Source organism: Lonchura striata, chromosome 22, assembly GCF_046129695.1.
Source record: "Lonchura striata isolate bLonStr1 chromosome 22, bLonStr1.mat, whole genome shotgun sequence".
In the NCBI taxonomy this organism is placed as follows: domain Eukaryota; kingdom Metazoa; phylum Chordata; class Aves; order Passeriformes; family Estrildidae; genus Lonchura; species Lonchura striata.
In genome coordinates, this window is record NC_134624.1 from 575,011 (window position 1) to 601,688 (window position 26,678).

A 26,678-nucleotide genomic window follows, 5' to 3' on the forward strand; every position below is an offset into this window, starting at 1 on the left:
CTTTCTGTATTTTAACGATTGTTTTACTACTTCTCCCCCTTCTCCTTCCCTTTCCCTTTTCCTTTTTCTTTGTTTTTCTTGTCTTTAACCTCCAGCCGGCCGGGTAAGGCCAGTCCCGCCCGCCCGGAGAGCCCAAAACCACCATTTGACATGTAGGCCTGCTCCCTCTGAGACTCTTTGCCTGCCTCTTAGCTGTTCTGTCCTGGAATGGTCTGACTCGAATCTCACACATGGCTTGTTTTGTTTGTAATTTGTGACACACACATATCAGATGTGATTGTAGTGAAACTGTTTTGGGGTTTGTTTGGGTTTTTTTTTTTTTGTCTTTTTATTTTTTCCTTGGGTTTTTTTTTTCCTTCCCAGCTGCTTAAAGGAGTTAAACAAGTATATTGTAGTAATGAGAAACATATCTTTACTGTTATAAATATCTATAAATATATATATAAGATGAAAAATCTATATATGTCCAGGTGTTAAAAGCCATTTGTGCTTCCATGTGAATTTTAGGAAATACTTAAGTAGGAAAAGAATATCTATATACATATATATATATACACACACACATCCAAAAAGTTAACCAAATCCCAATGTTGAGTTTTTGAGCTGATTGTTAAATTCTCTGCTGTGTGCAGTTGGGTTATTGTATTACCCCAGACTTGTGGGTGAACTGTCTCAGTGCTGGTAGTAGCTGTGATGCAGTTTGTGATCTACCTGTCACTCTTGTTTATTGGATGAAATAAACTCTCATTTCTGTATAATGAAGGTCTCCATGACTAGAATAAAACCATCTCTCTTTCTCTTGCTTTTTCTCTGGGTGGTTTTCAAGCTGTATTTGATTATAACCTGATCTTTTCATCCCATACAGTTAACAAGCTGTACATGCAATCAGGAGCTGTCACTGATAGGGAAGGTGGAGCAGATCTGCATCAGCACTGAGTGTGCAGGAGCTGCAGTAGAGTGAAACAGCTTGTCAGGTGCAGAAAGGTAAATCCCTGTGCAGAAGGAATTGTGTGGAGGTGCTTCAGAGATGGGGCATACAGAAGGTGGGAGTTTGCACACAAATTGCTTCTTAAAAGGAATTTTTGCCTGGAGTGCTTGAGGAGTGGACATTGAGTAAATGTGAGGTCCAGGAATCACTCCTGAAAGGAGTCAGGGTAAAAAATTAATCTGAAGCCAGAAATTATATTAAATGCTAGCTAAGAGCTACCTCTCAGGTTTGTCAGGAGTCTCTACAGAAAACATTCAGGAAAGCTCAGTGAAAATGGCATCACTGTCAGGACAGGTGCTTTCAATAAAGAATTCATGCTTCTCTTTTTCTGGCCAAATTTCAAAGTGGTCTATGCAAAAAAATACCTCTAGTCAGTGCCCCTCTGAATAAGTTTATTCAGAAAGCAGATTTTAACAGGGTTAAGTCACCTCTGCAACAGACCACAGAACTTCTTCACTGGTCTTGTCTCCTTCACAGTTCTAAAGTAAACACCCAATAGCTATTTATTCCTTTTACATTAATACTCTTGTCTTAAATCACAGCTCTTCCCCATTTAGTTGTGATACAGATTTATGAATAGCCTGACTAGCTGTAAACACTGAACAGGCTTAGTCTCTCCTCAAGGAATATACACTATTTTACACAGATACAGGATGTCCATACCCCATGCTCTGGGGAGCCCGATTACTTGTGCTGAGGTGAGACTGACACCACTCGTGCCATTTAAATGAAAGGAATTCAAAAACCAGCCTCCCCTGGGGGCTCACAGGGAAGCACTGACTGTGCTGTGTGACCCATCTCTCCTGTTGAACAGACACAGATCTGTGTTCCTGTGCTTCCATCTTGTATCTCAGCAGGTAACAGGGTTGCAGCTGATGCTGCTTCAAGCACCAGCCCAAACTCCTGTGGTTTGATTACACAGCTCCAGTGATGAGGTCCCTTTAACCTCCCATGTGGTTTCCCTCAAAACTCCACTGCTGACACCACCCATCCTAAGAACAGGCAGTTCTTGCCTGAATGCAGAATCAGTTGCAGGGTATTGACACGCAGTTCACATGGCATAAATCTCCACACCCAGATTTGTTTTGCTGTTTCAGGGAGTGCTCTTCTCCCTCCATGTTCTATTTTCTCCTTAGAATCAGGGCTATGGCTTCAAGGCAGGGCCAGGTAGTACCAGCCTTGCTGCTCTATGTCCCAGGACCTTAAACATGAGTCATGGGATCTTGGTTTCCACTCATCTCCTTCAATTCTTACCAAAATGGGAGAAGAGGAAAGTTCAGAGATGGAGAACTAGAACCCCTAAAGTCCAGAAATTCAAAACGAAGCATGTTTATTAAGTGGTTTCCTTTTACTTAATTTCTCCCATTTCTTAAAATAAATAAAACCTTCAGACATACAAGTGAAACACATCATCCTTCAAAGTGCAGTTACATTTCCACCCCACTCCCAAGAATCACATAAAGCTTTGTCAAGTAACCAAAAGACCCCTCAAGGCTCCCATCGGTCCCTTCCCCTGGCAATGAGAACAGACAGGGCTGTGCTGCCCAGGAGCTGCCTGCTGGAGCCCTGTTCAGAAATACAGGTGCAAGAGACAGGGCTGCAGCAGCAAGGGGGAATTTAGGATACGTAGTATGAAAACAAACCCAACCTGCTGAGAGTCCAAAGAGTCCATTACCAGAACAGTTAGTTATTTTGGGAGCCCTGGAAGGAACTGGGCTGATGACAGGTGTGAGTGATGGATCAGAACCGTGTGAAGCTCCTGTGGCAGCAGAATCTGGGACAAGGGATCAAGTCGTTTTGCCAAAAGTCATGGACTCCCTTTGCCCCCAGTCTGGGCCTGGCCTAGGTGATGTGGCAGCACCAGCTGCCTCCCAGGATGAGTTAAGAGTCTGCCTGTACTCCAAGCACACCAAGTAACAGAGAAAAGAGAAGATGAGGTCTGATGCTTGAGTTCCATCAGATACAATCTCTTTTTACTGATGTCTTTAGGAAGCTGTTCTCACCAAGGGCAATGAGCAGAGGTATGGGCACGTCCAAGTCCGTCAAGTCCTTTGAGGCCCACAGAAGGTTGCTGTCAGTAAGATATAGCACCACTTAAACTACCATGATCTTGACCTCATCATTCTCATCAGCACGGTAGAAGAAGGGAATGCATGGGTTTTCCAGCAGGGAGCCCAGCCTCTCCTGAGGGTTCTGGATTTCTCTGAGCAGCTGCATTATTTGCTTTGCTGTGGGGTCCTCTTGGTTTGGCTGCGCAGCTCTACTGTCAGCAGGGGGGAAACCGGATTGATGAACAGCAGCCTCGCGTTCTGCTTCATCTGACAGATTCACCTCTCGTAACCCTGCAAGGAGCACAGACAAGGCAGGCAGGTAACTCCTCCCATCCACACGCAAGGGTGAGAGCAGGGGCTGTTCCCCCTGCACAGAGTTTGTCCTGGCTGCAGCTTACCTGCTCCGTCGGTGGCGTTCAGCTCAATGCGCCTCTCTGCTGGAAGCACACCTTCAGTCTGGCTTGCCAGCAACTCTGGGTTCTGAGCAGCTGCTACATACTTGCTGTACCATTCATTTCTTTCCCTGACCAGGCGCATCACTAAGTCCTGCAGTTCCAGTAGTTTCATCTGTACCAAAGTAAAGGAAAGCCCATGAAACATGCACACGAACACACCACTGTGGTTTGCAGTCCTACTCCTGTCACAGAATTATTTAGCAAACGAGCACACAAAGGTTAGCACTACCCAGGCCTACCCTATTTGCAGCAGTACAACAGAAAAGAGTCCTTGCCTTCATCTCCTCCTTATCCTGAGCCAGCCTGCTGATATACTCCTCTTTCTCCTGATGCCGCTGTTTGAGGATAGCCCTTTGACTCTGGTACAGTGCAATGTACTCCCCTAAAACACAAGAGAAGCCTCAGGAGTGTCTGCAAGATTGGGGTACAAGCCCTATAGTGAGGTACGAGCCATGAGGACCCAGGAAATCCAGCCCTGTGGAGACCTAGCCCAGTTAGGCAGCAGTAGGAGACATGGAGGGCTTGGTAGTTTGAGAGCTCCAGCTCCAAAAGCTGTTTGAGGACCTGTTCCTCACATAAATAAGGCACTGAGCAAGCTCCAGCCTGTGCTGGTGCTGCCCCAACATACCAATGGTGTCAGTCTCTCCGGACAGCTGGATGCAGCGGTGCTCCAGCTCCTCCAGCCGCTCCTTCAGGTCAGCCTTCTCACGCATCAGCTCTGTGAAACGCAACTGCACAGACACAGTGGGGTCAGGCACCTGGGCTGCCCACCTACAGACAACACCTGTGCTAAAGATAACAGCCCCTGACACTGCTCTGAGCCTGGGGAACAAATCCTGCTCCTTTACAACCAAGCAGTGAGCAAGGTTTTTAGGAAGGAGCATCTTCTTATGGAACATCTGCTGCTTATTCCCCTGCAATCTCTTTGTGTTGTGTTTGTCTGACACTGGATCCTAGTCTGGCTGAGCAGTGTAATAGGGCTGACACAACATGAGATGCTTTGCTTACCTGTAGCTTGTCCATGGCAGTTTTCAAAGCCTCGTGAACCTCCACTGGAACAGTATCCATAATGGAGCCTGGAAGGGATGTGTGCAATTTACAGTTTCTCCTGAGGCAGGATGCACTCACAGACCCAAAGGTCTGTCTCAGAGCAGCCATGGCCAGCTGACCCAGCACCTCATGATCACACTGTCCCCAAAGTGTACTGAGACTTTACCTCCATCCAGCATGACATGATGTTGCTGCTCCTGCCTAAGAGCTGTGATTTGCTGCAGGAGGGTTCTGCACTGCTGCTTCTGAGCAGCCAGCTGCTTCCTCAGATCTTCTCGCTCCTGCTCCACTTGGGACATGGCAGAGGTCACAAAAGTGACCTAAGAAGAATTTTAGAGTGAACATTAGTGCTTCCCCTGTGTTCAGCAGGATCTATGGTGCATCTCGGGACAGAGTAACAGTTTACCCCATTTTATTTATGGCTGTGAAACCAAAGAACTGTGTGACTGCCCTGGAACTAAGCCAGGCAGCAGCCACTGCCTCTTCTCATTCCCAATTAGTGCAGGTTAAAAACTGGGTCCCTTGAGAGCTGTTTGACTGCAGTATTATGACTGTACTTGCTGATAAATCTTGTAGATATTTGACACCATTTCCAAATTGCCTTCCAAACTAAAAAGAACATCATCATCAAAGCTCCATTAGAGAGTTGCTCTGCCAGCTGAGTTGTCATTATAAGGAAACCACTGCCAGACTTCCAGCCTGTTTTGCAAGGATGCTGCAGAAGTCTTGGCTTTGCTGCTGTACACAAGGAACTGTTGTATTTCCCTCATGACTGCACTCAGCTGGTAGGATAACAGCTGATAAACCTCTGCAATTTAACTGCTTTCCTTTACTAGATATTTGTTTATAACTAAAATCAAAGGCTTTTCTACCCATTAAGACTCACCATTTCGTCATGGCTTTCAAACTTCTCTGGGATCACAAGAGAAGGTTTTTGGATTTCTTCAGTCATTGCTTCATCGCCTTCTGTAAAAGAAGCAAGGTGAATAAGGAGGCAGTGCTGCAGAGAACCCAGCTCTGCCTCCTCCCTGATGCAGCCACTCACCCTCCAATTGGTGCAAAATTCTGCCGTCCATTTCTGCTGCCAGCTGACTGATCTGGGCCTGCAGCTCTTTGTTTTCCTTGGCTACAGCTTCTAGACTTTCCTGCAAGAGAGAAGTAGAGGATCACAAAAACCTGCACACGCCAGACTGCAAAGACTCACTCCTTCTTCAGACAGTAGCACCACATACACAAACACACAAGCAGTACTTTGCTCCAGACAGCCACCACTCATCTGTAGGGCACAGGGTGTAATCACAGCCCAGGGTGGAAGGGACTGACCAAATCCCTCACTTATTGATTACCTCCCATCTTTCCACTTGTCCCTTCTTACTGTTACCTTCGTCTGCTGCAGCTCTTTCAGGTGCATTTCCACTGTCACCTTCCCCTGGACCTCCTCGTGCTGCAGGCGGTCCATGAGCTGTGTCTGAAGCAGGAATTGCTTGTGCAGTTCATCCTTCTCAGCAGTGAGCTGCTGGAAGGCCAGGGTGTACTGCTGCAGGTGGCTGTAGCACTGGTCCCGCTGCTCCTGCAGGCCACGGGCCTCCTGTGTCTTCAGCTCCAGCTGAGAGAACAAGGTCAAACCACCACATCAAACCCTTCTGCCTGAAAAGCTGATCCGTGTGACATGATCCAAACTGTCAACATTGCCCCAAAGCCACCAACCAGGCAGACAGCCACCATCTGCCCCCACATGCTGGTCCCCCACATCAGGCAGCAGATGACAGGGGAAGGCTCCCAGCTGGATCTTTGCAATACCCATTTCCATCCTTCCATCAGTGTCTGGGAAGTTGCCAGCAATTTACACAATCCGGCCCTGCCATCCCACTGCTGGTGCTCACCGTCTCTTTGAGCTCTGCCAGGTTCTCCTGCAGCTGCCCAAGCCTCTTGGCCAGCTCTTTCTTTACGTGTTGCTCTGACTGTAGGGCACTTGTAACTTCCATGTTTTCATTTGTCTGCAAGATAAACATGTCTGTGTAAGGAAACTGCCCCAGCCACCATGAAACAGGCTCTTAATAAACCACCTCAGTTCTCAGTGCAACAGGGTGCCATCCCTTGTGTTTTTATGGACTGTAACTGAGGGCCATAAATTCACTGTTTAGGTAGTAAATAGCTTAAATAAAGGTTCAGAAGATGGAGAAGAACAAGGAAAGAGACAGGGGAATCAGTGCTGGGACAGCGCCAAGAAGAGAGGCCTGGCACATCATGCAGCCTGTCAGCTCCAAAGCAGATGGGTGGTATGAATATCCCAAAGAGAGCTACAGACATGCAAAAACAAGGAGTTCAAAAAGGACTAAAGAAAAAACCCAACAGTTTTTTCTGACATGTGTCAGTCTGCTAGGGCCCCAGAGGGGAAGTGTTATATTGAAAGCAAAGCAAGAGTAAGGATTCAGCTCTAGGATGGATAAGAATGACACCAGCAGAAAAGCATACTGTTGAGAACATGGCCAAATACAAGGGAACAGGAAATGGGTATCTTCAGGTAAAAGGGCAGGAGGAATACCCAGGGACAGAAACAGTCTGACTGCCAATAGAGGAGAAGGAAAAGAAACAGTTCTGCACAAAGATACTGATTCATTTGCCAGGACACCTGAGGAAGTAAGGAACTAGAGGGAACCTCCTGGAATGGCACTGCATATCAAAGGATGGAGTAGCCACGGTCTCAGAGGATAAGAGAGGGATATTGCTGCTGCCAGTTTTTCACATCTGCGCTACAAAAGGATTGCACCAGTGAGGGAAGCAGTGAGAAAAGATGCACGGAAGAGACCTACCAGTTTGACAAACCCATTCTGCAGCTCAGCCAGCTGCTCCTTCAGATCCCGGTTCTGGCTCAGTGCCCTACTGATTGTGGCCTTGTCACTCTGCATGTCCTCCAGGATCTGCTGCCTGTCCACAGCCTCCTCGCTGTAGCGCTGCACGGTTTTCTCCAGCTCCAGCAGCTGCTCCTCCTGCTCCCGGTTGAGGTGGCTCAGCTGCTCGTTGTCCCGGACCTGGGCCTGGTACTGCCCCTGCAGCTCCTCCTTCTCCTGCTGCAGCCGCTGGATCTCCTCCTGCAGACTGAGCTCAGCAGCCGTGGGGCCCGGCGGTGAGGCAGGCTCAATATCCATGGGCTTCACTGCTGAGGAAATGCAATCAGAAGGGGCTCAGTCACAGGGAAAACGGCTGGGTGAGACACATTTCTGCTGGATACACAAAGCACACCCCAGCCCATAGGGCTCTGTGACCCAGAAGGGATCAGCAGCTGCAGCATCCAATCCTCAGTGCACAGCACTGAGAGGAACAAAGAGCAAACCTACCCTAAACCCAAGCATAGCATCCTGCTGTCTGCTGCTGACTCCCTCACAGCCCTAGCAGGAGCATCCTGCCTTCCCAAACTCCTGGGCCATTCACTGCAGGAGTTCACTTGTTCTCCTGTTTCCCAAGAGAAAAGGTTTCTTAGGGTCACCTTGTCTCCATCTGCCTTCCCAGCATCAGACCTACATACACCTCCTGCTTCATCTGCACAGCAGGACAAAGTTATCCAGCTCCACTCTGCAGTGGGAAGCCCCACTTTGGAAGCCCTACCTGATGTGCTCAACAGCTCTGCAACACTGTCTTCCAGCTCCTGAATTTTGGCCATGTGTTTCTCCTTCTCCTCTGCCATTGTGTGGACCTGCAAGGCCACGCAAGTTAAAATTACAACAATGTTCATGGAGCATTTCCTGCTGCCTCTGCTTGTCCAGAGCTGGGATGCTGCCCCTGGGATTACCTGCTCAGAGAACTGCTGCACTCGCTGCTGCCAAATGTTCCCCTCCTCCCTCAGTTTCTCCACATACTGATCTCTTTCTGCCTGCAGCTGGTGGAGTGACTCTGAGAGCTGCTCAAAACAAAATCAAACAACATCATATTGACTAAATATATTTGGTTTAAGGGATAAAACTTGAAGAAACCAGTGTTAGTGCAAAGCTCAGACTACAGTTTTCTACCCCACAAGATTCCTTACAGACATGAAGATTTGAATCATGTTTCATACAACCTCTTACCTGAGCTACCTGGGTTTCTAGGCTTGCCTTCTCCTCCAGAGCAATCTGCAGCTGCTGGTTTGCATCCAGACTTCCTCCCTGGCTTGAGAACTGTTAAAAAATCAGAAAGTTAAGGCAAAATGTTAGTTTCTGCACAGGCTTTCCCCTGAGAATAACCTGCCACATGATCCATGTTGTAACCTTCCACAGTTCTTAAGTGTTCCAACTCATAGTGAAGTTCAGTGTGAAAAAATCAGGGAGATTAAAAACAAAAAGCTGAGATTTTAGTCTTATAAAACAGGCTGAACTCCCTACCAGTTTTACATTTGCTATTTTTCCAATTAAAAAAATAGGATTCAATCAAACTTTGGCTCAGACATTTTGTGCATTTCCAGCGTCTGCATTATACAGCCATATCAGATGGTATAAAAGGCTGTGACCTTAAAAGTTGTCAGACATGTCAGAAATTTAAAACCAGTGTCTGGAGCATGTCAGTGGACTGAGCAGCAAGGCTGGTTCAGCTGAGGCACAGTACTTTTCCCAGAAGAGCACCATTTGGCTTAATTTCAAGGGTAACTTAAGACACATTCTAGGAATTAAAAAAAAAAAAAAAGCATTTTCTTCCCTCCCAGGCTCAGGGTTACACCAAGCTTGCTCTCTGACCTGCTAACAGTTGGCTCCATTAATTCTTTCCCCAGCTGACTTCAAGCTGCCACTGTCCAATTCACCACCTTCCACTGGTGGGTACGAACATCACCCCTACTCAGCTGGTTATTCAATGAGACCACAGAACTAAAAAACCAAAATCCTGAACATACACAATCAAAAGCTGCTGTATTTCCACATTTCACCCTCTCTCACTGTACAACAGTTTTAGCAGACTAATGTCACATTGCTTATCAATCAATCTGTGCTTTTCAATCAATGTACAGCTCCAACACCCTAAAGAACACAAACTTTTCTGTTCCCCTGAGGCCTTGCTGAAAGCTTTTCCCAAGGAAGATGTCTTGATGAGATTTCATGCCTTCCTTTAAAGCCAGGAGTTAACCCTTGCCCCCTCTCTCAGAAGAAAGTGTGGCAGTGTCATCAGTGTCTTCTGCCCTCACCTGTTGAATCATCAGTTCAGCCATTTCCAATTTCTTCTGCAAATCTTCCACATCCAACTTCATAGCTGAGTTCTGGGACACCAGGGAGTGAACTTTCTCTGACAGCTCTGAATTCTGCTGTTTTATTTCCTCACTACTTTTGCTAAAACAAACAAAAAATTAAAGTGGCTCTGGGCCTGGTGATGTCCAGGTCAAAGTTCTACAAACCAATGCTTCCTGGCAGCTAGAATCACAGAAACATCACATCTAGTGACTGCTTTTTTTTTTTTTTTTTTTTTTTTTAAATTGAATATTCAGCCTCCCAAGTCACCACCTGTGGTCTTTGCCATTTGTTGTTTTGGGGCTTTTCTGCAGAAATGAGCAGAAGGGACTTACCTTCGTTTGTACAGTTCCAGTTTCAGGTTGTCTCGCTCCTTCACTAATTCTTTATTATGCTGGAGAAAAAGGAAATTATTGATTCATCTATAGACTTCAGCCAAACAAATAATACTTCATTTCACCTTTAACACATCAACTAAAACAGAAAAGGTCGTAACTTTGGCAAAAACTTCAGGACAGGTTTGCTTAGAACCTCCTGAATTTTCCAGGAATAAGTCTGCTCAGTCTTTTCAAATGTGAAGCTGCAAGTATTTCTGCAAACTTCTGGATTAAAGACAATACTAAAGTGTGTGTGCTTGATGGAGATTTCTGGGACAAGATGTCTCTCCTGTGTGGAGCTGCCAGACTAATGAAGTGAGGTGCCAGATCTGAGGACACCAACTGGACCGTATGATTAGTCACAGAAACCTGAATGAAGTTTGCCTTGATCATGGGGAATACAGGGCTTTAAAAGGTTAATTAACAATTAACAAGGTTAATTCCTGCCTCTTCTCCAAGCAGGGACTGCAGACTTTGCAGCAGTGTAGTAATAAGCAAACAGCCAAAGGCAGAGCTGCTGGTTAAGCATAAACAGAGGTGACTCTTACCTTCTCTGACTGCTTTTGCTGCGTGGAGATGGAGGACAAAGTGCGCTCCAGCTCCGAGACTCGCTGGCGAGATGAATGTAAACGGGCAGCAAGGCTTTCAGCTTCTCCTGGACAAGTCAGAGCACAGTCAGTTGAGGCTAGACCACAAAAAGCGTTTTGGAACTGGCTGAACAGCACTTTCTACTTTGTCAACAAGCTCTTCAGGCAACACAGAACTTTGTAAATCAGCAAAGCTGGCTCCACTCCTGGCTCTACAGGTGATTCACTAACAGCCCTGGGAGCACAGCTCTCTCTAACTACCTGCCTCACTTTTAGAGGGAGATGATGAAACTTCTTTGCAGAACAATAGACAGTATGTTGTTTGGTGGTTTGTTTTTTTTTTTCTATTAGAATAAATTGCTCAAATGTAGCTCAGAATAAAAAGTTCAGCTAAGACCTAGATTAACATGACAGCTGTGTGGGAGGCAGGGCAGAAAAGGGAAACCAAGTTTTAAAAGAATTAGAAAGGAATAGTCTGGGGTAGTCACCAGGCCCAACAGAACTGACAAGGTTTTAGTGATGCACAAAAGAACCTCAACTGCCATGAGACCAACAAGCTCCTATCTGGTGGCAGCTACGATGACAGCAGCAGTGCCAGTGCCAAAGGCTGTTCATGGAGGGGTCAGGGAGTGCTGTGAGCTGGCTGCCAGCAACTGCCATGCTTGTGACTTGACATCTACAGTTCAACCACCAGCCTGAGCTGCAGAGACAGTCACGTACCTGATTTCTGCCGTGCAGCTTGCTGAGTATGGCCAAGGGCTGTCTGCAGCTCAGACTTCTCAGAAACAAGAATTCCAATGGTCTGGATATGAACCTTCAGGAAAGGAAAATCAGCTTAGCACAAAACTTCTTTGCTTGCTACTGCAACATCACTATTGTCACAAAAGTAAAGAGCTCTTGCACTTAAGTACAGTCTGGCTGACACTCACAGTTTTGCTAAAGGAACAGACTTCTGCCTCCAGGGTAAGGGCTATGAGTGCTCAATAATCCACAAAACAGCAGAAGTCAGGTGATATTACTGTAAGGGAAGCTCTACCTTACCTGTAACTGTTCCCTCAGTGCTGCTTGCTCTTTAGAAAATTTCTGTTCAAACTCCTTCTTTTCCTGTAGAAACGAATAATGCTTGGTCAGCACAAACGTGCAGATGGTTAACCCTTGTTCTACATCAAACTCAAAAAGCAGGAATTGACTGGTACTATTTCTAGCATCTAAATGATGCCAGTATTTTTAAAGACATGCTTAATTTTCTGTTATTTGAATTACTTAATCATTTTTCCATCCCAGACCAGCAGCAATAGCACAGTGCAATCATTGCAGCACACACGTGGCAGTGTTGGAATGGAAGCTCCTGCCAAGGACCTAAACTGTAACTCCTGCCCCCACTGCACTCCTCCAACTTGAGCATTTAAATATTAGCTTTGGTCAAAATAAGAATGCTGCCTGTCAGGCCCAACTTGTGAAGTCAAAATGCTACAAATAAAACTGAATCTAATACAATACAGGATCATGCACTCTTGTGCCACAATCCATTGTGTTTTCTACTCCTAAGAGAAACAGATCCCTATTTCTGTATTTATCCAAAAATAGGACACACTTTACCTTCTCCAGCTGATTCACTGCTTCTTGGTTCTGCTGTTTCTATGGAAGAAAATTGATGCACCAATATTAAGAGAAAATATTCTCGTATTGCTGAAATACATTTTCACTTTGATGAAATAGGATCTATCCCCAGTTAATGCAAGGAGAATTTCCATTTCTGTAGAAGACTAGGAAGTTCATCTTAGCTATTAGAAGTAAGAGATTTGGGGCTCTCTTCACTAATACATGTGATATGCTTTTCATTGTCCAGTACATTATCACAGTTCTCCTCCAGTACTTCTGCTGAAACCCCTCTATGTTCCTATCTGAGCATCCAGCAACTTCAGTTTAAACTTGCAATATCCCACATCTATGCAATTAATCAAACTTGTGTGTTAGGAAAATCAGCAAAAATGCTTTTAATAAAAGACAAATACCTAAATCCCAAAGCAAAAGTCCTTTCCTTTAAGTGATTCCTTAGACCTCTATCCCAGTTAACAACTGGCCAAGTCATGCAGAGCTGCACGTACATTGGCAGGCTCCCACCAAGGTGGTATGAGACAGAGCTGAAGCCTGAATGCAACGAAAGGGATAATTCTGTCCCAGCCAACTTCAGTCTTATGGGTGAAACACTGGAGATGTGTGACTGCACAGAGTGCATCTGTAGGTGTGAAAGGGACAAAGGCTGCCCAGGCTGCCACCAAACCCTGTTTGCCCTTTGCTGCTCTTGTCCCCCTGGCAGTTTTCTTACAGATGCTTCTTTAGTAACTACATAATTAGTATTTTTTCCTCTTTCCCAAATGATTAATATTGCCAAGGTGTTTCTTTATTACCACTACTACCTCATTGCATTTTGAAACATGACTGCAGATGGAAAGGTGATGAGGTTTTGATTTTAGCAATGCCAGCACACAACCAGGAAAAGCAAAGGCAAGAGCACAAATGCAGCAAAGGCCCTACAGAGTTCCAGACAAACAGAAAAGCTGGAAAACAATGAGAATCCTGGGTGGGCAATGCACTATACCTCTGCAGCCCAACTAAAACACAAAAAGAACAGAACAAAAATAACCCAAAACCAAAAATTAAACAAAAAGAGGGGTCATGGGGTACAATGGGAAATGCTGGACTATGGAAAAAGTGTAGTTTTAGAGAGGAACAAAATGGGGGAAAGTATTTCACACAAGAAAGGCTCTTTTCAGTCTGGAACAGATCCACTTAGTTGCATTTTTTGCAGTGTTAAGGCTGAAGGCTGAAAAGCGGCAGCAGGAATCCATGCAGGCCACAGGACAAAGCAGTTCATTCATTGTGCCAAGAGAAGCTGAGGATATGATCAGAAAACAGCCCCAGGCTCTCTTGGACCTATTGCTCCCACTCTGCTGATATATTTAGAACAGCATCACCACCTGCAGAAACAGGTTTTCACACTGCTGCCAGCACCAGAATTCTGTATTTCAAGGATTCAGACCAGGACCAGAAATAGCTGTTTTATGAGGATGCTTATCATCCAGGGACAGTGTGAGGACATCAACAGAGCACACTTAAATGGAAACAACAAAACTCTGTTTCTGCTTCCTCAGATGAGCCACCACATGCACAAGAGGCCTTAGGCTTTGATCCTCTCACAGGTTTTCCACCCAGCCCACTTTGTTCCATTCCAAGTGCTGTGTAAGCAGCCTTCCTTGTGGCACTGTGAGGGAACCCGTAACCTTGCAGACACCCAGAGAGCGTGGAGGAGCAGCAAAGACAATGTCAAACTGGTTGGTTGGATTGTTTCTTACCAATTCCTCTATCTTTGTAACGAGCTGTTTGTTAGTTAGATTGCTGGAATCCAGGGCTACTGCCAGCTCCTGGTAACGTGTCTGACGGGCACATGCATATAGGAGAAAAAGGAAGGAGCAGAAGAGGAGGAGGGAAGGAAAAAAGCAATAATTAAAAAGGACAGAAAAATAAATCATTATCACAGTTTGATATAATCAGATTCTCCAAACAAAATAAAATCTGTGGTTTGAACAAAAGCAGCTGGGACATCAACCTATTTTATCCGTTTCTGCTGAGGCCTCATTTTGACATAAAAGTGAATCAGAAATAAGAACTGCAGTTGCATGGAAGCTAGATTACCCCCAGTCCCCAAACTGGGAACATCTCTAATAACTGCCTCTGACTGTTGTGGTCACAACTACCCAGTTACAGCGCCAGGTGACACTACACAGTGATGTATGTGATCAGTGCGTTCAGTTAAGCCTCACTAACACTTTTGTAAGCATAGAATCCAAACAAGTGATCAATGGCAGCAAATAAGAAAAATAACAAACATGACAGACTGAGAACAACTTACTTCCATTTCCTTAATATTTGTGGAAGAAACAGCACTTTCTCCATTCACATACGATGCAGACTAGAAGTAAATCAAGTAAGTCAGTTTTAGTCCTCAAAGCAAATCACTATTAGGTAAGATCCCATTATCGGTGTAACACTCCTTATAGCACCTATCACTTCAACCAACCACACACAGGCACTGAAAACACTTTTCTGGCTCAGGATAGACACTGGCTGCCCCTGTGACAAGCTGATGTGAATTATTCAGACTGACTTCATATTCTTTTCCAGTAAATCAAGAATACATCTTTCCATGAATACTACAATTCATTCATCCCACTCTGTTTTTCTTCCTACTGCTGAAACCTTAAATTCCTAAACCAGGATTTTTTGCTGCTCAATGTTTTAAGTATCACATTGGTTAGTAGGATGGCTCAGACGTCTCTGAGATTGAAGAGTGTTTCCTTGAGCTGTCTGCCTCAAGTTCCACATCAAACAGCAAGAGAATTAATGGGACAAATGGATGAAAAGGAGTACCTGGGAAACCAGGCCATTGAGTTGTTCAGACAACTGACGGAGACCCTCTGTTGACGAGAAAGACCTGGGAACAAAGACCTGGCAATGAATGACCTCTCCCAGAGAGCTGCCCAAATCAGCACAGCACTGGGGCAGGAATAAAACCTTTATTTGTTGGGATCCTGTTGCAAAGCCAACACAGACACTCACCTGTTCTCATCCAAAGCATTTTTATGATCCGCAGCTTCATTCATCTGTGGATTAAAACATAAAAATTTACAAGCCTGTAAAATATGGGAGTCACACTTATGAATGTGTCACTAAGACTTGATTACACCTGGGCTCAAGTTTCACAGCTCCTGTAATTACTGCTTCCCAAAGGAAGATGAACTTAAAACACCAACTCAGCCCTGGCTTACACATCATCTCTGAGTGGTGTGAGTCTGGGTTTTCTGGAATAGAGAAATTCAAGTGTATCAGGCTTTATGTCTGCTGTTCCTATTTATCAGGATAATCAACACTTTGCTGGAAAAAAACTACAACTGAATCTTTAATTATAAAATGAAATACAGACTGATTGGACTGGAGACCTGTCTTATTAAGGGTACTGTCAGCTAATGAAGTAGCAAGGAAAATAGCTTTGGAAGCTGCAGGGCCACATGTCTGCTAGTACTCCCTGTGCTCTCACAGACAGATGACGATTGCATGGAGAGTGGAGAATGTAGTATTTTTAACAGGAGAAAACCTGAACTAGGCATGTCATATTTATGAAGGTCATCTTTCTCCACACTAATGTGGCATCACTAACCAACACTCAATGGTTCAATGGCAGTATTGATGATAAGTCACAAACCTGTGTCAGCTGCATGCTCTCAGGAGCAGGCAGAACAGAACCACAACTAGGGAGGCTGTTGCTGTTAGATAGCACAGGGACATCGGGAGCAAGCTGTTCAGCACTACGAGTGGCAACATCACTGTCAAAGTATGCCTGTCACAAAACACAGCACAGGATTACAGCCTTCATGCAAAATGAACAAACACACACAGCAACACATCACCTTGTGGCCTGCCTGTGAAAACCAGACAGATGTGAACAGTCATTAAGAAACATGTGGAAGGGAACCTGTGTTCTCCCCAGAGCAGAGAGGTGGCTGCATCAACCACAAACACTGTCCCGGAGTGTGTCCTTCCATAAAGAACCAGTGTCCCACAATCCAACTCCCTTTTTTAACACAGGGCAATAATGTCACCCAAACTCTAAGTTCACATGTGAGATTCACTGCAAAAAGTTCACCAAAAATCAAGTAAGGGCAAAGCCAAATGTCACTGTGCTTTGAAAAGCACCACCTTTGAGGTATTCCTGGGGAAAACACAGGTCACTGTATGCAAATGAAGATGGAAAAGAACAGAGGCTTGACTACTTCAAAAATGGTTAGTCAGACTCAAGTTCTCTGTCTAAAACTCGGTGAAATTTGTGGCATGCCATGACCCACCAGTTTAGAAACAGGACATTTATGAACAGGCCAGAGGGAGGGTGGCTGGGAGCAGGTGCCTGTGGCCCTGCTGCAGCCATGGATCCCATGACTAGAAGAATCTAAATAGAAAAGAGAAGCGCCAAAAAACTATTTCTGGACAGCAAGTTCTCATCCAGCCTCTGTGAGAGGATGGATGGCATCTGCAGCCCCCTCTACAAAGCCACACTGCACTGACCCATTTCATCTCCTTGCACAGCACTACAGCCATAAAGGTCCAGCAGTGCTTTTGTGTTTTACACTAATTTGATTGATTTCATCATCCAGCTCTAGTAAGTCATGACTTAAAAACACAACAAAACAAAAGAGATAATCTCAGCATTCAGCCCCACCAATATATTGCAGCTCTGCAATTCCACCTGGAAGAGTTCCCTTTTACTTCAGTCACTTCCTTCTTGGCACTTCACAGGAATCAAGAAATCTCTCTCTCTCTCTTGGCATTCCCTGTTTACCTGCTCAGCACTTCACTCACTAATCCAGCAGCAAGGTTAAAACAGCAACAGTGGAGACAGATTTAATGAAGGTAGTAAGTTGGAAGACTACAAAGGGAAAACCAAGAATTTTCTGAATTTCTTTTTAGCAGGACAGGTACTGATGCTCTGAAGGAGCAATACATGTTAGGTGCTTATTAGGAAGGTCAGGAACTCCCTCACTTCTTCCAGCTAAAGGTTACTTCACCTTTATCCATCACACACTCATCAATATAAACATCAGAGGGACAGGAAGAATTAATTTCCCAGTGCATCTCAAAATGATAATTTCTTCTGATCAGAACATTCATTCTGCCTAATACTTCCAAGATGCAGAAACCAGTAATGTTCCCTAACCACAAGAACTCCTTCCTCCTTTCCTCACAAGGAGCAGTTTTGTAATAAACTGTCAAAAACCCCAAAACTATTTGAACACTTGAATTTGTTTGAAACAGAAAGCAATAGAAGCAAAACACTTATATGGAAATTATGCTTTGTGACATTCCAATAATATAGAATAAAAAGTCAGTAATTCTGCTCAGCTTAGCATGTAGTAGGATCCATTTGCTTTCACACTAAGACTTTTGACTTTGCTCGTTTTCCTCTGTTTCAGAGCCAAGAAAGCTCAAATGAGAGAGAAGGGAGGGCTCTGCCTCACATGAGACACCAATGGCAGCAGCAGCTCAGCTGCCAATTTTCAGCTTTTCTACCCTATTAGCATCAAGTTTCTAAACAGCATTTTCCTGACTCAGGACATTTACAGGACAGAAACTGGAATGAGAAATTGTTCTTTCATTACATATTGCAGGTAAAGACTAGTTTTCAAATAATTCTGAAAACTCTAGGCACAACAGTCCAAAAATTCCATAACAGCCAATCAGATCAAACTGTATCTCTGAAGAGAAAAAAAGAAAGGGGAAACAAGAATGAATAGAGCAACAGATGCTCCCTGTGCAGATCATGACTAAAGCTGTAGACACAGGTAGGCCTTTACTGCAAGGCTAAGTGTCACCTCAGCAACAGCACTGGACCACCTATCTTCATTTCACCCTCCAATGGGAAACAAGTCTCTTTTCCCAAAATTTAACTTACTCTGAGCTGACAAGTACTAACTGAAAACAGTCTCCAGGACAACAGTGACACTTCAGCCACAACACAAGTTTTCTGAGGCACACCCAGCACCCCAAAGCTGGCAGTGTGTCTTCACATCACTCGAATTCTGCTGCTACAGAACCTACACAACACAGTCCCGCTGGTGGCACTCTGTGTGTCAGACATACTATCACACAAAAGGAAAAAAAAGGGAAAAAGGATACAAAGGCAATTCAGAGGGAATTCCATTCCACCTTGCAGGTTTCACTTTATCTGTCAGGTACTCCATGTGATTACTATAGTTATATTTATTGCTGGATACCCATGGATATGCATTTAATATAACAATTAACTACTTTATGACAACTACATTGAAATAATGGCAGGGAAATGAGCTACCAAAACGATGCAAGTGAAAATGAAAAGCAGAGCTTTGGTACAACAAAACTGGAAGAATATTCTCAGCTACAAAATTTGACTTCTCTGAGTTTTATCACAGTTTGGGCCTTATTTTAAACAAACTAACTGTCTGAAAGTAAGTGGTTTTAAAATGCTGTTCACGTATGCACCTTTCTCTTGCTCCTTGGCATACTTCCTGCCCTTTCCTCTTCAGGATCTTGGGAATGTGAAGAGGCTGAAGCCTGTACATGCCTGGCTTTGAAGTATCTGACTTCCTGCCTAAGCATATTTACACCCCTGCTACTTGCCAGACTGTACATCACCTGTGCCAGCTTCATCGCCTGTCATAAAATGGGTGGCTGGAATAACCAGCCAGTGCAGCTGTTTGCCTGGAGATGAGCAGAAACATGCCCTTCAGAAACCAAGCTCCAGAAAACAAAGCAATGACACTAAGAGCAGAAGAAATACAGAATAAGGAATCACTACCTCTTCCTACTGCAGTCTTCCTCAGCTGTTACAAATTAGTTTATTGCCTCACCCCAAATTCCTGTTTTCCTCCAAGCTCAGCTGTCTCAAGAAAGACTTTTTGACAAGGCTCACTTTTTGACGTGTTAACTTTGACACTAACCAGAAGGAAACAAGCACTTAACAAGCAATGGTAAGAAAGAGCTCCATGTTAATAAAAACAGCAACAAAACTGAAGCAACTGACAATGGATATGTGAGGACAAGGCTCCATCCTGGGAGATGGAGCTCAGTGTGAACAGAACCCAGACATGCAGGAGGGAGAGCGAGTCACTGCGAGGGACACAAGCACTGCCTCACCTTCCTCTTGTCCAATGAGGGTATGGCTACCCCATTGGAGCGGTTAAGGTCTGACACCAGCACCTTCAGAATGTTCTGAATCTACAGGAAGCGAAAGAAAAGGGGAAAGAGAAATGGCTCAGAGAAGGACAGAGAGAAAACATCAATCCAAGGCAGCCAAGGAACCATCCTCATCCAGCTCGTGGGAACCACACGCCTCAGCCCAGCAGCTCCGGGCACACCCAGGGCACCACTGGACAGCCTCCAATGCCAGCTGCACCTTCCAGAGCAGGCACCTCATACAGCACCTACACCACTCAGCTCTTACCCCAGCACAACCACTTCCAGCTCCGGTCAGACTGTCCAGAAAACTGAAGAAGAGGGAGGTGGCAAATGATTTCGCAGAAAGAGACACTCACATTCTCTGGAGGCTGCTGGTCATCAGTGGTGGGAGTGGCAGGTCTGCTGCCTTCTTTAGTTTTGCGTTTTTTCTTAGTTCCTGCAGTGGCTCCAGGGCTGTTCTTCTGCTGATATTCCTTCAGCTGTGAACAGAAGAAGACAAATCTGAAGTCCAAACAATATATGCCTTCTATAACCTCAAAGACCCCTCAAAACTAACTTCACTGGTAAAAATACAGATCAAGTGTAAGGACAAGGGGAATGCTCTTCCATTAATTTATCGATATGGGATAAAAACGGGAATCAAAATAAGCCCAGAGAAGGCTAAAGTTAAGACCAAAGTGATGGGTTTATGACAAGAGTTGTAAACATTCAACTTTTGTTTACAGCCAATGCTGTTCCTGGGAAATTGTTTCACACTCTACAGTACAACTAAAAGGAGATTGAAAGCACTGGTTTGCGGGATTTCAAGGTTATAAGTAAGAGCAATGAGGCAAAAGTAATAAAGGGCAATTAATCCTACATGCAAAGTGAGAAAGCACTGCCTGATAGTAGTATTTTCCACTCCACGGAAGATTTTATGAAGGACAGTTGCAATCCCCACAGCAGACACTGCAACAACTGCAAGCTAAGGGGAGAAACAATCTACAAATGATTTTTAATCGCATCCACTTCGCCCAGGAAGTGCCGGTCTGATAAGATGTAACTCGAATCCCTCCAGGTCTGCCGGCATTTCTGTGCAATTCCTGCACGCCCGAGCCCCAGAGCCGGCAGCTGTTTATGCAAACAACGGCACCCCCGGCCCGCACACCCCGGGCAGGCACGGCGGGGCAGCGGGGCACGGAGAAGGACGGAGGAGGATCCCATTATTGGTAGGATTTCAAAATGGAAGCCTGAACTGCTCCAGGACACTTTCCCGTTTCCGTGACTTTGACACAGAAGCGCATCCCGCCGGGACGCAGGCAGCCGGGCCGCCCCGAGGGAAAAAATACGGGGAAAAAGGAAGGCGGGGGGGACAACGACACCCGCACAGCAGCCCGGGGAACCCTGGCAGCACCGCAGCCACCCAGGCCCGGCCTCGCCCCGGCCGCCCGCCGAGAAGGCCGGGCCGCAGCCCCGGAGAGCCGCAGCCTCCCGGGCCCGAAGCGAGGGGGCGGCCCGGCCCGGCCCGCGGGGAGGCCGCGCTCGGCTCGGCCCGGCCCGGCCCGCGCGGGGCCCGCGGAGCGCAGCCGCCCCCGCTCCGTCACGTCGTGCCCCGTCCCGCCCGGACCGCCGGCCCCTCACCTTCTTCTTGGCCGCGGCCAACCGGCTCTGCCTGCTGCCGTCCGCCATGTCCGCCCCGCGCCCCGGCCACGTCAGCCCGCCAGCAGCGGCGGCGGCTCCGCCCCCGGCCGGCCCCGCTCCGCCCCGGGACACCCCGGGGTGACACGCGGGGCAGCCCGGCCCCGCCGGGACAGCCCGGCCCCGGGACACCGCGGGACACCGCGGGACACCGCGCTCCCCGTGTGACACCGGGCTCTGCCCCGCTGCTGTAGCGACCCGGCAGCCCAGCGCAAATGCCGGGAGGGGCAGCCCGGCTCCCCTCGCTGTCCCGCCCTTGGTGTCCGAGGCTGATCCCGCGCGCAGGGCAGGCGGCAGGGTCGTTCTGTGTGATCCCAAATCCTTTGACCTTCCAAGCGCGGCAGCAGCTGAGGCTCGGGCAGCTCCGGCTCTGGGACACGGCGCTGACAGGGACACGCTCCCTGCGGCAGGACGGGGCCTCCAGCGCTGTCCGAGCCTCTGTGCGGGACTCGGGGGGAGCTGAGGGGCCCGGTGGGACACAGGGACAAGCGGGGGAGTGGGCAGTGCTCACCTTGCGAAAACAACATCGCAGCGGTGGCTACGGGCAAACACTGGACATGGCACCCAGGGCCGTGTCTGGTTGGCATGATGGTGTTCCATCACATGAGTGATTTTTCGAACTCGAGGTCTTTTCGAACCAGATTGATTCAATGATTCTCGAAATCTCCTGAGCCCCCGTCCCAGCTGAGGCACGGTGCTGAGATGTCTCTGAAGGACCAAATGTCACCACCTCGCCTGCGGCCCTCGGGGGACAATTGTGTCCTGCCACACCCAATGTCACCTGCAGCCCCACCACGGTCGGGCCCGGCAGGGGACTACAACTCCCGGCGTTCTCTGTGGCGAGGGGACTACAACTCCCGGCGTTCTCTGTGGCGAGGGGACTACAACTCCCGGCGTTCTCTGTGGCGGGGGGACTACAACTCCCGGCGTTCTCTGTGGCGAGGGGACTCCCCCTCTCCGGTGTGGCGGGAGCTCCGAGCCTGCAGCGGGAGCCCTCAGCCCTGGCCGAGCGGGTCCCGCCGGCCGCGGGCCGCAGCCCGCCCCGCCGCCCGCCGCCGCGGGCCCTTCCCAGGAGGTAGGAGCCGTTCCCCGCTGCCCCCCCTCCCGGGCCGCGTCCCCGCCGCGGCGGGTGCCGGTACCGGCCCCTGACGCGGCGCCCTCTGCTTTGCCAGGGCCGGCGGCCGGCGGGGCGGCACGGCCGGATTCAGGGCACCGGTGAGTCCTGCGCGGGCTGCCCCGGGGAACGAGTCCCCTCGTTGGCGGGGCTCGGCCCTGCCCGGTGGGGAGGGCTTTCCCTTGAGGGTTCCCCGGGTTAGCGCCAGCACTGCAGTTTGCACTGTGTCGTGCTGGGAGTTTCTCCTAAAAGGCACATTGTGATTTTAATTCTTTTGTTTTAATATTTTTTTAATATATTTTATTTGAATTATTTATTTTCACTTTACAGTGTAGCTCTCGAAAGTGTGGTTAGATGTGGTATGGAGCACACTAGTGTTATGTACACTAATGCACATTTTATTTGAACCCCCCTCCCCGCCCACCCTGGGGATATTTTTTTCCTTTTCTCCTGTTTTATCAAGTGACATGTACGCTATTTTCACATTAGTGCTGCAGCATTGTAACATCTTACCCAGAGCTGAGTTCCTGCTACGTGTCTTCTGTGTTCTACAGATCCCATCTCCAAAGTCCTTCCAGCTTAATGGAGCCAGCGAAGAAGCCCTGCAGTGTGAAATCAAAGAGCTGAAACAGAAAAACCTTGCTCTAGACCAGGAAATTGCACAATTATTGTCAGAGTACGTCCTTGGCAAGCTCAGTGTTTACTTGATGCCTTAATTATTTTTGTTTTTAAAATAGAATGTGATCCAGGAATTGGAGCTGAGAGCTGACCTTCTGTGATGCTGTTGTTGGTATGGTGCAATGTTGGTTACAGTGTTGTAAGTGATGGGACTTGTTAGAGACAAGAGGGAATTCTTTCCACTTTGTGTGGTAAAGCAAAACAAGTTTTACTGGGAGCTTGCATAAGAGGATTTTTGTTTTAGCCTGGGTGTTCCTGAGGTAATTATGTGTTTACTGGGAACAGATAATTTTAGCCACTTGTTATTTGTTGTGTTAGACTTATATTTTCTAAGGTAAATGTGGTGCATAGGATGGAAATGGTAGAACAACAAAGGCTGTTCCAGAACTCTTTTTTATTTATCCTCAAGGGTAAACAAACCTAGCAACAGAACAAGAGGAAATGGCCTCAGGCTATGCCAGGGGAACTCCAGGTTGGACATCAGGAGGAATTTCTTTGCTGAAAGGGTGATTAAACATTGGGCTGGGCTGGCAGGGAGGTGATGGAGTCACAATCCCTGGAGGTATTCAAGAGATGACTGGATATGGCACGAAGTGTTCTGGTTTAGTCAGTATGGTGGTGCTTAGCCAAAGGTTGGACTTGATGCTCTTGAGGGTCTTTTCCATCCTAAATGATTCTACGATTCTTAATTTTTTCCCTATATACAGATTAGAGATACGTATCAAAGGAATTCACCACAGCCTACTCTTGTTTCTACTTGATTCTGAGAACTTGGGTGCATTGGCTTTCTTGAGCTTGTGTAGATCTTCATGTTTAGGACTTGCAGGAACTGCACTCTGTTGTGTTGAGTCTGCTTTTGAGGTTCCAGGCTTGGTGTCCCCCACAGCAGCAGGAAATCCCAGTCCCCCTGTGTCATTTCTGACCTTCCTGGTGTTATTTTACAGGGGCTACAGCCTGGAGGAACTGGACAAGCACATCTCTCTGCTCCATGAATACAATGAAATCAAAGATGCTGGGCAAATGCTCCTGGGCAAGCTAGGTAAGAAAGGGAAAGCTGTTCAAGACCTTTTTAGTCAGTGTTTTCATACAGAAAGAAGCTGCTACTATGGAAGCAAAGCTTGTGTTACAATTCTTCACTTTTAAAAAAGTGTTTGGGTATGCAGGAGGCATAGCTGCAAAACCTTGGGTTTCTTGGCTATAGGATGTGCTATGGGATAATTAGGGAAAGAAAACACCACGTTTCTGACTCCCATGATCTTTGTTTAATGAAAGCAATGCTGTTTTTTTATTTCCTAGCTGTTATCCGAGGGGTCACTACAAAACAGCTCTATCCTGAGTATGACCTGGAACTCAGTGACTAGTCCTGAACCTGGAAGCTGCCATGTCATGCAAAAGTGACTGTCACTGTGCCATTACACATTGGTGTCATCCTGGTTTAGGAGAGACAGAAAGGAACCTTTGGAAAAGGGATGTAGGATTTTAGATAATTTCATGTACTACTTGATCAACAGGTTTTTTTTTTAAGGTTGTAGTTCAGGTTGATGTTGAGCCTCTTCCATGGACCCTTTGATTCCCTACAGTATCCAGGGGCTGTTTGTTTACTGAATGGATAGAGGAAGTGAGGGCATACAAATGTGCAATGTAATAGCTGCTTTGAAAGTAAAACCCTCAGAAGAAAGGAGGGAAGAAGGCAGAAATTGTGGTGGTTTGGGGGTTTCTTTTGTTTTATCAACAAATCCAGAGAAGTCTGGGTGTTCTGCATTTTTGTACTTACCTGCTCTGGTATCTGGAGGTTTTGTATCATTTCTGTAGTAAATGGCAAAATGTAAAGTTGTGTTGACTGTTCACTCTGAATAAAGCAGCCTTCACATTTGTCAGTAAATCACTTTAAGAGCCTATAAAACAGTGCATGAACCTGGGAAAAAATTCTAAAACTATATTGAGACATGAACTATTCAAATGTTTTCTCCAGGAATGTGCAGGTGCAGAATCACTTTGCTCTAACTGCAGAGTCATGGTGGGAGTGAGTGCTGTGCTGGACATTGCATGATGATGTTGGGAGCACGAGTGTTTCAATGTCACTGATAGGGCTGAGGGTGACTGCACAGACTAAATTTGGCTGCTTTGGGCACTTGGAAGTGATGAAGTGCTCTGCTGACTGCAGATCTATTGTCCCTTTTTCACTCAGACTTGATGTCCTTCTGCCCATTTTTACTTACAAAGACCTTCCAGCCAGTAAGTTTCCCCTGTGGTCTCCAGTTAGGCCCATGCTGCAGTCTGCTTGTTCCTTCCAAATTTGAATCAAATTAATCTATCTTCATTGTGATTGGAAGCCTGAAACCAGTCACAAGGCTGCTGCTGAGAACAGATAATTGGTTTTACACTCCTGGCTCTGGATGTGGCACAGATACATCACTAATAGTGTCTTGTTTTGCCTTAAAATCTGTGGGGAGTGGCCTCAAGCAGGGGGACGGAAAGAGCCTGTATATTCCATGATTCATCTAAGTAAGTTTCTGTTGATGTGCAGCTGTGCAGAATATTTCCTGTGCCCAGACCAGAGTGGATACTCAGAGGACACGTTCACACCCCTCCCCAACACATACCCCTCTGCCAAGTGTGGAACACTCATGTGTTTTGGAGTAGTTTTAAGGGGAGGAAAAAAGGCACAAGGTGGCAAGAACTAGGAAATGCAAACTCTGTTACTAAAGTTGCTGTTTTGGCTGGTATTTCCTGTCTGTGTACAAGGACTAGCTCAGCGTTTGGAGTGTTCCAACCAAAATGTTCCTCTGTCAGTGACACAATTGGAAATTGCTTTTGCAATAGGAAGTATGTATGGAAATTGTTCAGTTTTTGTGAGGTGTGAGCTGAGGGGATGAAGTACAGTCCATTACCAAAGTTACTGAAGGTTGTTCAAGGAGTGAGAAGTCGATATTTTCTTCCCCACTAAGTAGGAGCACTGGGTTAAAACTTGCAGCTGGGGCTGTGCAAGTGTCCTGCTTGTGGCTGCAGGGATGGGTTTACGCTTCAGGTAGCACTGGGCAGGTGTCCAGGGAAGGTCCCCTGATCCAAATCCCTTGTCCATGGAGGATGAGAACAGCCCAAGGACAGGGCACAGTGTGCTTGGGGAATCTCTGCTGCTGGCACGCTGGCTCTGCCAGGCGGTGGAGCTGCATTCCACGGCTGTTCTGGCTGCTCTGTGCAGCCTAGAGGAACCCAGAACTCAAAGACTCCAGGCACCAAGTTAAGGACTCCTGGGATGCTTCAGGACAGGACTGCACACTGTCACTGAGATACTTCATCATGGCTCCTGTGACTGCCTCTCCCAGAGTTACTCTTGTACCTTTATGGCTGTCACCTGGAGGATGAAATATGCTGGCCTTTGTCCAAGTCCAGGAGAAGAACAGAATAAATCTGCTTTCCATGAATAAATGTCCAAACTCACTAAGTATATAACTGGAAAACCATTGAATGCAGCAATGGTACATGTCATTCCAGACTTTTAACTTGCATTTAGAAAGTGTGCTCCTGTAAAGTCAGACCCAGCTATAATGAGCTAACAGACTAAATGGTATAACAGTGTTTACAGTCTCCCAGAGGGCAGGACTTGCTGTCTGCAAGGAGCTGCTGCAGAGGAGGATACCAGAGACCACTGAACACTCTTGGCTCCTCAGGAAAAAAAGGGTAAAATAAAGTATGGGTCAGTGTACATGGATGAGTACTGAGCCAAGAACCAACCTCTTCCC

At 46.6% G+C, this 26,678-nt stretch overlaps 3 protein-coding genes across 8 annotated transcripts in view; 2 read left to right on the forward strand and 1 right to left on the reverse strand.

Moving 5' to 3' along the window:
• The window catches only part of DNM1 (dynamin 1), a 64,268-nt gene extending 63,471 nt beyond the window's left edge, over positions 1 to 797 (forward strand). For both annotated transcript variants that reach the window (XM_021551424.3, XM_021551425.3), the window contains exon 22: positions 96 to 797. In XM_021551424.3, the coding sequence (XP_021407099.1) occupies positions 96 to 156 (61 nt within the window). In that variant the 3' untranslated portion in view covers positions 157 to 797. The remainder of the gene's footprint in view (positions 1 to 95) is intronic.
• Positions 798 to 2,301: 1,504 nt separating this feature from the next.
• On the reverse strand, positions 2,302 to 21,193 carry GOLGA2 (golgin A2). Of its 5 annotated transcripts, none has more exons than XM_021551347.2 (28): positions 21,087 to 21,193; positions 19,823 to 19,945; positions 19,425 to 19,505; positions 15,961 to 16,095; positions 15,318 to 15,361; positions 15,129 to 15,192; positions 14,611 to 14,670; positions 14,054 to 14,134; positions 12,297 to 12,335; positions 11,739 to 11,801; positions 11,418 to 11,511; positions 10,659 to 10,765; positions 10,069 to 10,127; positions 9,694 to 9,835; positions 8,609 to 8,698; positions 8,335 to 8,442; positions 8,151 to 8,238; positions 7,358 to 7,701; positions 6,428 to 6,541; positions 5,926 to 6,150; positions 5,590 to 5,689; positions 5,431 to 5,510; positions 4,711 to 4,864; positions 4,503 to 4,570; positions 4,123 to 4,225; positions 3,770 to 3,876; positions 3,438 to 3,606; positions 2,302 to 3,330 (listed from the first exon to the last, which is right to left on the reverse strand). In XM_021551347.2, exons 1-28 carry the CDS (start codon positions 21,132 to 21,134, stop codon positions 3,083 to 3,085), a joined length of 3,138 nt encoding a protein of 1,045 aa, XP_021407022.2. In that variant the 5' UTR covers positions 21,135 to 21,193; the 3' UTR covers positions 2,302 to 3,082. The 5 variants fall into 5 exon arrangements, with proteins under 5 accessions (XP_021407022.2, XP_021407021.2, XP_021407023.2 ...); XM_021551346.2 differs by having other exon boundaries at positions 7,358 to 7,704; XM_021551348.2 differs by lacking the exon at positions 19,425 to 19,505 and having other exon boundaries at positions 7,358 to 7,704.
• Positions 21,194 to 22,346: 1,153 nt separating this feature from the next.
• Positions 22,347 to 24,817, forward strand: SWI5 (SWI5 homologous recombination repair protein). The gene is made up of 3 exons (XM_077787801.1): positions 22,347 to 22,933; positions 23,880 to 23,974; positions 24,232 to 24,817. The coding sequence occupies exons 1-3, from the start codon at positions 22,647 to 22,649 to the stop codon at positions 24,294 to 24,296; spliced, it is 447 nt and encodes a 148-aa protein (XP_077643927.1). The 5' UTR covers positions 22,347 to 22,646; the 3' UTR covers positions 24,297 to 24,817.
• Positions 24,818 to 26,678: the final 1,861 nt, after the last annotated feature.